Here is an 11,255-nt window from a genome sequence, read left to right on the forward strand (position 1 = left end):
TTACATTGAGTCAATTTAACAAAATGCCACTTTAACTTACATGGGGATATAAATGAATCCCAGATCCTATCTAAACGGGCTAAATCTGGATCACAATAAATATTTTGGATTCAATGAATGCTGATATGAATTTGAATTTTATAATGATCTATCCTAACCAAAATTTACCATTTGTCATCCCTACGCGGGCCTTACCTCGCATTATCTCATTATGGTTACTCACCCAAGCCCATTACAACCTAAAGTAGACCACCTTTAAGGATGGTTGTGTATCGGGTTCGGGTCGGGTGAGCTCATTTGTCATATCCGTTTCATTAAAATCTCATCCAACTCATTTGTCATTTGTAAAACTAATCATCCGTCATCCATCCACCTATCATTTTATGGATTAAATAGGTGGATTGGGCGATAAACAGTGATTGTTTATACGCATGTTTAAAGTTTTAAAAATGAGGACTTCTAAATCTCTAATCAGGTGGATCGATTTTTGACCGAGTGCGGGTGAAATTGTCGTCAACAACCACCTCACCAACCCCAAAAAAATTTCTTACACAATAAGACATACTTTCTTTTAATTTTCTAACTAAAACTTGTGAGAGAAGGTCTCTCACTAAGTTATTGAGAGACCAAACTTCCGTACCCTTTTATTTGTATTTCGTACCCTTTTTATTTGTATTTCTCAGGAGACCTATTCTTTTCTAAAATTATCCCATTTATTTAAAGTTCTCACTATAAATTTTGAAAAAATGTAAATTTCATAGAATCAGGCTATAATCCATAAATTTTCATACCTGAAATAATATATAAAGAGGGACAATTAATTGATACGACTACATAGCAAGTACTCTATAATTTTATCCAGTTTCAAATCGAATAGGACCACTAAAACGTTAAAGCTCCGACTCGTAAGGAATACCTTTTTGTGTGGTTGGTGAAATCACATCTCAATCACCACAAATACTATCTTACAACCAGTTGTATATTAGCATTGTACAACCGCCTCAAAGTTGTTGAGTTCTTTACACAAAGTTGTCGAGCTATTTTATAAGTTATTGAACTAATTTAAAAAGTTATTGAGTTTAATAATTATTCCTCTTAAGCTCAATAACTTTGTATTGTAACTCGACAATTTTGTTAGTAAAGCTCGACAACTTTATAATAAAACTCGACAACATTGAAAAGATTATACATAAACTACATACAACCAGTTGTATAATCTACTAATTGCTCAATCACACCTTTGCTTATGCTCAAAAAAAAAAGCACTCCATCACTCCATAGACATTGTAGATAAGGCAATAACACCAAGCACAATTGAGCAACACACACATTCAAAAGAGTAACAAAAACGACAAAAAAATAAATGTAATTTAAATTCCTACAAAAATCTTAAAATAGCAACCACTGAAAATCCACCCCAAAAATCATCTTACCATTAAAACTCCCTCTTTACCACTCATTCCCGCGCTCGTTCGCGAGAGAGAGAAAACAAGCTTCAACAATGGCGATGGCTATGGCGCTTCGCAGACTCTCTAATTCCGTCGATAAACCTCTTCGTAATGCCTTCAATGCCGCTCCTTCCTTTTATATGGTACTTTCTTCTCTTGTCTTCTTTAATTTCTTTCTCCGTCATTTCATTTTCATACGTTTGTTTAAATTATGCGACGAGAACTTTGGATAAACGTATAGAAATGAATTTATTGAATTGAATTTTTGACATTTTGATGTGTTGTTTATTTCATCAGTCTTCTGAAGCTGCGTACGATACGGAGAATCGCGTTTCTGTTAGTACTTCTCTCTCTGTTTGATTTACCTAATTATTAGTAATTCATATCACAAATACTTGTGTAAGACGGTTTTACAAGTAGATTGTGAAACTGCTCTTTTGATAACTACTTTTGCATGATAATTGAATTGTTTAATCGTGTGAAAATTTTGATTTTGCTTTGTTTTAATTAAATAGTGGACAAAGCAATTGAATGCACCGCTTGAGCTTGTTGATCCGGAGATTGCTGATATTATTGAGCACGAGAAGACCAGGCAATGGAAGGTTTAATCTCTCTTATTTTTTATTTAATTGTTTTATTTTTTAAATTTCTCGTCACCATGTTTTTATTCACTGGTTTAGATTAGGGTGTAATCGAGTCGATTTTAAGTTTGAATTGACTTGTTTGCATACCTAATTGTTATTTACTCCTTCCGTCTCAATCATTTGTTCAACTTTGATAAAATTATTCGTCACACAGAATAAAAAGGGTAAACAAATGATTTGGACGGAGGGAGGGAGTATCCGAGTTTCTGCTTTGACATATTGTGTGAATATGAGCGATTTTTGTGGTAGTTCAGTACTACAAGTGGAAAAAAATTTCAGTCGTAGTGTAGTTTTCGGTATTTATACAAGACAGTTGCAATCAAACAATGATTAAAAAGGACAGGTAATTTTGGAGAAGGGACTGAATTTAATGACTGCATCCTTAACTGAAATTTGCAAGTGCTATGTGGGACTCTTTGAACATAAATGCTGATGTTTGGTGAACTGAAGCTATTTGCATCTATAGCAAGTTAGCAACCTACGACGACTGTGGCCCGAAATTGAAAAAATGTTTCCACTCTTGGTATATTCGTATTAATACTGATGCAACTGTAATATTACTCCCTCATGGGACAAGTTATTACTCCCTCCATCCCATTTACCCCTATTAAGCTTTGCTGCTCAGTCGATATCTACTTGGACAGATGACTTCTCACCGTATACAGTGCTATAATGTTATAGAAATTATAATGTCAAAATAGTTGTTTTGATAAATCAAACATGACCGATTTTATATTGTTATCTGTTTATATATTTGAAGATATTAATGGTCAAAGTTGACATCCTTGACCACCAAAGTAAATGTTGTCTATAATTTCTGGTGAATAGAAGTTATATTGATATCTCTTCTAGAGTATCGTGTAATGATCGAATTTTCAATATGTAAGTCTGGAAGTGTAAAAGGGTTTGTTTTATCTTACAATGTCCAATAATCAACAATTTTGCAAAATGGAACATAGGAAGACTTTCCATGATTTTTCTTCTGGTGATTAAGATAAATAAATGTATCTGCTATCTGAGAATGAGTGGCGTGAGAGGTCAGGTATAACCGTAAAAGTATGACATATCTCAGATTGTTTAAGTAACTATTTTGTGTGTAGGTCATTTTATGTTTTCTCACAAGTTCTGATTTTTTGGGTTTAATATTCAAATAACAGGGTCTAGAACTTATTCCATCCGAGAATTTCACTTCAGTCTCTGTGATGCAAGCGGTTGGGTCTGTTATGACCAACAAATATAGTGAAGGGTATCCTGGAGCCAGATATTATGGAGGGAATGAGTATGTTTCTTGCTTTTTTTTTTGTACCAGCAGCTTTTTTCCCCTCTTCCACCGGGCATTAGTAATGCTACTGTAATTTTCTCACAGATATATTGACATGGCTGAAACCTTATGCCAAAAGCGTGCCTTGGAAGCATTTCGGTTGGACCCTGCAAAATGGGGAGGTACACTGTTTGTATTCTGATGAATGAATATTCCTTTTCTCCTTGATGCATGGATGCTTCAAAAATTCATCTGTCAATACATTTTGTTGCTGTGTGATTGCCATGGAAGTAGATAGACTAGTTCCTGAAAATAAAGAATGTCATTTTTGTCACAGAAATATATATTCAGTTGTCTTTCGTGTACATTGTTTTGATTTTGAGGTACTGTATTTTATCTTCATACAGTGAATGTCCAGCCTCTTTCTGGATCACCAGCTAACTTCCATGTTTACACCGCTCTTCTGAAGCCTCACGAAAGAATCATGGCACTTGATCTGCCACATGGTGGACATCTTTCACATGGATATCAGGTCTGTTGCTCCAGCTTGCTTATCTTTGAAAAGTTTAATGATTCTTGTAAAGATGTTTCTGGTTTCACTCTGTACCAATAGTTAATTTATAGTCAAGATCAACTTAACTGACCTTGTAATTGCTTTATTATGTTGCAGACCGACACCAAGAAGATATCAGCTGTGTCTATATTTTTCGAGACGATGCCGTACAGATTGAATGAAAGCACTGGATATATTGATTATGATCAGGTGGGCTATTGTTTCTACTCTAAAGAGTTCTTCTCATGCTTTTGAGACCTCAGGCTTTTTTGTTGTTTTTTTGCGCTGTTAGCAATGAAGATAAATTGCTGTTATTTCTGCAAGTGCAGTAATAGTCACCAAAACTGTTTGCGTTAAGAGTAATAATTGTAATTCGTTTTTAATTCTTGTTCAAGCTTTCTGAAGGTACACCCGGTGTAATCTTTTATCCTAGGTAGACAAGGTCATTGGTTTCAAGATCTTTTTTATGCTGATACGAAAATCTAAACATTTCACACGCATCTAGCCTTACTAATTTTGCTGGGAGAGTTTTTTTGCAGTTGGAGAAAAGTGCCACTCTATTCCGGCCAAAACTAATTGTTGCAGGAGCCAGTGCTTACGCAAGGCTTTATGAATATGATCGTATCCGCAAGGTAACATTATTGATGCAACTTTGGTTTCTAGCTTTACTGCATGATATTTTTTGCATAGCGGTGGTCACCTTGTCTCCATGTATGAGCTCCGATTTTGATCTTATATTCTTATCTTACTGTTTGATTCAATGCTCTCTCACCAGGTGTGTGACAAACATAAAGCAGTCATGTTAGCAGATATGGCTCATATTAGTGGACTGGTAGCTGCTGGGGTTGTACCATCACCATTTGATTATGCTGATGTTGTGACCACCACAACCCACAAGTCTCTCCGTGGACCTCGAGGAGCTATGATTTTCTTTAGGAAGGGAGTGAAGGAGATTAACAAAAAAGGGGAAGAGGTAAATATAATGTCACTTCAAAGCTGACAGCTGTTCTTTGTAGATGTTCTTGTGAAACTTATCAGTAACAAATTTGCTTTGCAGGTGCTGTATGACTTTGAGGACAAAATTAACCAGGCCGTCTTTCCTGGGCTCCAGGGTGGTCCTCATAATCATACAATCACTGCGTTAGCAGTTGCTCTAAAGCAGGTGTTTATTCCTACATTTTCTTGTGTTTATTATTATTGAATTTACTCAGATATCTGCTTTGGACGAATTGCTTTAAATCTTTTTCCGACTCTCTGCCAAATGTGACTATGCACTACAAGTCTACAAGATTATGCTTTTTTATGTTGCATAAACTAGTTTACATTTGAACTTTCGGATTTTTCTTTCAATCTTTTGAGTTTGATTTTTGTATCTTTCAATCTCATTCTTTTATTATGTTTAGTATCAGCCCTGTTTGTCTTTTTCTGCTTTATGTAATTTACACGCCATTCTTTTGGACTGGAACTATCTTATCTGAATTGAACTGAACTGAAATTAAGTCCAGAAGAATAACGCCGTAGTGTAGATGAGAGCAAATAGAAGTTTCAATTTCAATTGACGTAGGCGGCTCTGCTTTCTTCTCTTCGTTAACACACTGGACAATATAAAATTACTACAGAATGACTTGACGGACACATAGTTCTACAAGGCGCATATCAGCTTAAGTTTCATTTATGTTAGCTATCATGCATTTTGTAGAATTGTAGATATTATTCTCCTCTGACATTAACTGTGTGCTCTAAAGCTTACACTCTCGGTTCTTCCCCTTTCCCCTTGACAGTTTGTTTGAACTTTTGTTGTATGGTTGTCTAGCTGCTCCCAAGGCTTGTATAAATTATCCAAAGCTTAATCATGAAAATCTTGCTGTGCTAATGCAGGCTACGACTCCTGAATATAGAGCATACCAAGAGCAAGTCATGAGCAATAGCTCAAAGTTTGCAGATGTAAGTTACAAAGCCATGTTAGGCTGCTACTCATTAAAAAATTCAGATATTTGGGATTATGACCTTTCTTTGCATGTCTGTACCATTTTGAAAGACGTAGCCATAAATGTAAATGTTGAATTCATTCTGAATTTTTAAAATCTTGTTTCTGCCAACATTCTGCAGGCCTTGGTCGGCATGGGATATGAACTTGTTTCCGGTGGAACTGAGAACCATTTAGTTTTAGTGAACTTGAAGAGTAAGGTGATAATAATCTTCTTTTTATTACCTCTCCTTAATTTAAGTTGCTTCTGTGCTTCCGGATTCAATAATGCCTGGCTACTATTTTCACTTAACTTTCCACTATGCTGCACAATGATCTGAATTCTGATGACTACATTTTATCCAACATTTATAATATAATCTGAGCACTTCATCAACTGGTAAGTGGTTGATCTAGCTTATGTAGAGGTCTCGAGTTTGATTCTCTCTGAATGTGACACTCTTAAAAATCACTCAGGATGGAAAGTTTTGCCTCCCTCATGTTCCTACGTGGCTCAAATCCGAATTTAACCGGATTGGATGGTGCAAAGAAAATTAACATTTATAATACACTCGCAAAACAGTGGAGACTGGAGTTATTTCCTTTATGTGTAACCTGTTAGAAAGGGTAATCTGATGTTGAACTTACATGAAGATATATTTTTTTTTGTTCAGGGTATTGATGGCTCAAGAGTAGAGAAGGTTCTGGAAGCTGTACACATTGCAGCCAACAAAAATACAGTGCCTGGGGATGTGTCCGCTATGGTCCCTGGTGGCATCAGGATGGGTAAATGATCTATATATATTGGATGCATTACATTATTCGAAATCCTAATAGTTGATATTTGATAAGCAAAGTGTTTTTGTATTTTAGGAACCCCGGCCCTAACATCTAGGGGTTTCATTGAGGAAGATTTTGTTAAGGTGGCTGAGTTCTTTGATGCTGCTGTGAAACTAGCTCTGAAAGTCAAGGCTGAGGCAAAAGGTTCGTGCACTTCATTATTGTAATGAGTCGAACACTTGGGTTTGTCACATTCTCATGTGACACGACTCGTGAAAAAATTAATCTTTCAACATCGTGGATGATCCTATTAGTTAACGACCATTACCATCAACGTCCCTTCTCTTCTATATATCAATAGTGATCATATGACAGTTACAAGTTAATGTTAATTTAGTTTCAGTTGTATTGTATATCTCAATATTTCATTGTAAGACCGTCTCAAGTGACACTAACTATAATCTTCCGGTGAATTCTTTAGTATTTGAATGAGCCTCGCTAATGATGATGATTACTTTCACTAACCAGGAACAAAGTTGAAGGACTTCGTGGCCAGCTTACAGACAGACGGCTTTCAGTCTGAGGTCTCAAAACTCCGCCATGAGGTTGAGGAGTATGCAAAACAATTCCCAACAATTGGATTTGAGAAGGAAAGTATGAAGTACAAGAACTAATGTATGACTACACGTTACAAGGTAGGTGTTTTGCATTATCTACTACTACGCCTTTGGTAGGCAAATGATTCAGTTTTATTCGTATATATCTAATTACGCGATAAATATGACATTGTTCTTGACTAAAATACAGTCTTGACTTTAAGAATGCCATGCCCAAAATTGAGTCTCTAGTTAGTCCAAACCGTAAACTGTATATGGTGCTTAGAACAATGGATTTTGTGTGAAACTAACCCAATATTTGAAACATCATAATGAATAACAGAAACAGCTGAACAAGTATCTCATTTCTGAATTCTGATGTCGTTTGTCGTTTGTCGCTTGCTAGGAACTCATGGATCTGATGGTATTGAACTTGGAAAGGCATGGACTGTGTATACATTCATGTACAATGTTGTCTCTCAAAAACCGATCCATCGAGAATGCGAGACTTGTTTACTGATCTCCGTTATGTTGTATATGTGATTTCTCATTTTTACTGTTACTGTGAAAGTATATATGCAAAGGAGATACTGCATCAATAAACTGGTCTTGGTTACTGATACTCCTATATTAACTGGAAAATAGAGTTGCTTCGTAAAATTATTGTTTAGGAACTTTTGAATTCACAGATTATAGTACAAGACAACCCTTTTACCGTGTGAAATGGTTTTAAACTCATTTATTACTATCCATAAATGAGTTTTTCTATATATATATATATAAATCGACCATTTCACACCATAAAACTAAGTAAAACTACTAAGACTCGATTTTTGGATAAATAAGACTTGAAAATAGAATCTAAATTGGATGGAATTAGACTCAGCAAATGGACTGATTTGGACTCAAACAAAGACTAACTAAATGATTTAAGGATTAAGAAGATAAAAGACTCAAGTTTGCACAATTTAAGACACAACTAAACTGATTTGGGACGTGACAAACAACACAATTGAGACGATTAACATGAATGAAAACAATGGAAAATAGGTTTGTAACTTAAAATGCTTATGAACTAAACATTCAAATAACAATTTCCACAATGACTTAAGGCAGTAAAAACAGAAACTTTGGGACTGTTTTGACACGAAAACAAGAACAAGTAACCGGGATATGACTTAAACTAGATCACGAAGCATGTTTAAGCCTTGGAATTAAACTCAAGATCACGAAGCAAGAGTTAATTCCGCCTCAAACACTAAGTAATGAGGGGTTTTCTGCACTAAGCAAGAAGAAAATTGATTGAAAACTTCAGTTTCAAACTCATATTTTAATTCACTTAAATCTGATTTTTACAAAGAGAAAAGAGCTCCTTAAATAGAGTCATTGTTGCAATCCTAGCCCTACATCTAAAGTAGCATCTAAGGGCTCAAAAGAGTGTTCTAAAATGACAATAAAACGGCCCCAAGGACCTTACACAAATCAGAAAAGTAAAACTACAAGACAACTAACATAAAGAGGATTGTTGGCAATAGTACAAGCTTCCTTGGCATGCTCTTCTTATTTATCTTATAAGGACTTCTTGGGCAGCTGGTGGGGCTCGTCCATAAGGAGTATAAGACCCAAACTTGCAGCAAAAAGTACTTTAGAGCTTGCTTGGACAAAAGAAGAAAGCTTGAAAGCGATGTTTAGCACATACTCCAAAACCGTATTCATTGTGACCACTCGTTTTTGGTGCTGTCTTTTGCATCTGATTTAAACCCTTTCAAGATTAATTATCCTAGGCAAAAAAGGCTCTAAACTCATCATAGAAGAGTCTTAGGCCGGAAAATGGCATGTGTTCTTAGACGGAATTGAAGTTGGACTTCGATTTTGATGAAGGACCAAAACCGGGTAAAAGGATGCTTGGTGTTATTGCCATTTTTGCTTCAAAAACAATATTATACAATAATTACTACTCCCTCCTATTCCGAATAACTGTCCCATTTGGATAATGGCACAAAAATTAAGGAATGGAGTTAAAATAATGAAAAATATTGTACATGGTAAGAATATAGGAGTTAAATAATGAAAAGTATTGAATATGATGGTTTAAGGGTGGTTAATGTGGTAAATAAAGAAAAGAGCCAAGGGTAGGAAAGTAAAAAAACATGTCCAAATATGGCAAATGGGACAGTTATGTGAATAGACAAAAATGGCAAATGGGACAGTTATTCAGAATAGGAGGGAGTATATTTTTAATTTGGGTTATTATAGGCCGCTTATATAAAATTGTTTACCTGGATCCGATGTGCTTTTCCTACGCAAATTCTTATTAAATGATTCTATTTGTTTTAGTTTAAAATTGGTTACCTTAAAGGCCACAATAAAAACTATTTTTTTTTTTCAAAAGTTAGTGGTGTCATAATGCTATCAAATTCTCTTTCTTACTCATAAATCATGATAAGGTATTTGATAGCATTATTTACTAGTTACTACACAAAATATTCTTTCAAAAGTTAGTGCACCATGTGCTTGCCTTGGAAATTATGGTTGGATTTGCATTTTTTTAAGGTTATGATAGTGTCGTTTGACTCATTTCAGACGTGTTCCTCATAATTTAAGTTTCTAATTTGTCAATATTAAGAGCGTTTATCAAAAAGGTTCTTCTGCAATCTGTATTTAGTAGTTCAATTTTTCAAATGTGTATAACTAGAAAAAAGTGTGTTTATAAGGGCATATATTAAGCACTTAAATGAAAAACTGTAAGATTATTACACCGATAGGGATACTAATTAATAGCAGGGGTTAATTATTGGATAACAAGTTGATCAAATTGAGTGTATAAGATCAAATTATACATCAAATGATTTCTCAAAATATAAAGGTAAACAATTGAGTAAGACGCAAAAAATAGAATAGGTAAACAAATGACCGGGACGAAGGGAGTAGAAATAAACAAATGAACGAGACACCATAAAATATACTCCCTCTATTTTTCTATATATGACTTTCCCACATTTCGAGACACACACTTCTCTCTTCAATATCTCTCAAACTATATGATTAAATATAGTGATATGTATACTCATATGAAAGAATTTTTCATAAGGAATTTAAGGTTATGATTTTTATAATTTTTTACCAAATATATTTTTGTAAATATTAAAGTCAAAGGCTTGCCTCGAAAAAGGAAAACGTCATATATTAAAAAATTGAGGGAGTAATATGTAAACAAATGACAATCCAAGACAACTAGAGAGTGATTGATTACCTATGGACACATGACACGACATCCCATGAATTATTTAAATTTAATAAAAATATAATCAATCTCTTTCGATATCTAACATCATTTGCCTCCAATTCAATTTATTTTCCACCAAATCCACCATAAAACAACCCACATCATTCACATTAAATTTAACTTGATTCCGTTAGATTGTGTGTCCAAAATGTTTCCAAATGGCAAATACCATGAACACGTACACAAATAAAAAAAAGAAAGTTAAATACGACTTTATAAATATCCGACACATTTTAACGTGTGTCCAACGAGAAGACGAGTATCATGTTTGACCCAGATATACAGATTAGTAGGGAATTTGGATCCTCTCCATTACTTTCTCTCCATTACCTCTCTAATACACTCTTATTCTAATATATTTTCTCTCTGCATTCATTTAAACATTACTTTTATGAAATAATTACAACCACTAGATCGTTCTAAGATTTAATCCGCACCGTTTAAAAGTACGTAGTTGCTCTTTCATGTACAAACTTTACTCAATCATGGACTTTTTTTCATAATTTTTCCACACACTACCCTTCTCTTCACAAAAAGAATGTCAAAAGTTCTCTCTATTCTTCCCCAAAACAGAATCAAATTCCCATCAAAATTTTCAAATGAATCTCAATTTTCATATTAAACAAGAAATAAGTTCATTTGAATGATAAACCACATCAGTTTTGTTTAGCTTAAGTTGCTTTAATTGTTATTTTATTCAAATTGATTTTGATTTTTTCAA

The 11,255-nt window shown here is 34.5% G+C and overlaps 1 protein-coding gene across 1 annotated transcript; it reads left to right on the forward strand.

The window, feature by feature from the left end:
- The first annotated feature begins 1,212 nt into the window (after positions 1-1,212).
- LOC141643611 (serine hydroxymethyltransferase, mitochondrial) lies at positions 1,213-7,908 on the forward strand. Its single transcript, XM_074452827.1, has 16 exons — positions 1,213-1,591; positions 1,746-1,784; positions 1,964-2,050; positions 3,250-3,371; positions 3,459-3,535; positions 3,761-3,885; positions 4,024-4,116; positions 4,446-4,538; positions 4,682-4,879; positions 4,964-5,068; positions 5,785-5,850; positions 6,016-6,093; positions 6,547-6,658; positions 6,746-6,856; positions 7,181-7,347; positions 7,655-7,908. The coding sequence occupies exons 1-15, from the start codon at positions 1,502-1,504 to the stop codon at positions 7,324-7,326; spliced, it is 1,542 nt and encodes a 513-aa protein (XP_074308928.1). The 5' UTR covers positions 1,213-1,501; the 3' UTR covers positions 7,327-7,347; positions 7,655-7,908.
- Positions 7,909-11,255: the final 3,347 nt, after the last annotated feature.

This window comes from Silene latifolia, chromosome 2 (genome assembly GCF_048544455.1).
Source record: "Silene latifolia isolate original U9 population chromosome 2, ASM4854445v1, whole genome shotgun sequence".
Classification (NCBI taxonomy): domain Eukaryota; kingdom Viridiplantae; phylum Streptophyta; class Magnoliopsida; order Caryophyllales; family Caryophyllaceae; genus Silene; species Silene latifolia.

Excerpts from the sequence above, each read along its gene's own strand:
- LOC141643611 (XM_074452827.1), top strand. The coding sequence starts at position 1,502 with ATGGCGATGGCTATGGCGCTTCGCAGACTCTCTAATTCCGTCGATAAA. Across the intron at positions 6,094-6,546 it reads TAGTGAACTTGAAGAGTAAG|GGTATTGATGGCTCAAGAGT; the intron begins GTGATAATAATC and ends TTTTTTGTTCAG. Across the intron at positions 6,659-6,745 it reads CCCTGGTGGCATCAGGATGG|GAACCCCGGCCCTAACATCT; the intron begins GTAAATGATCTA and ends TTTGTATTTTAG.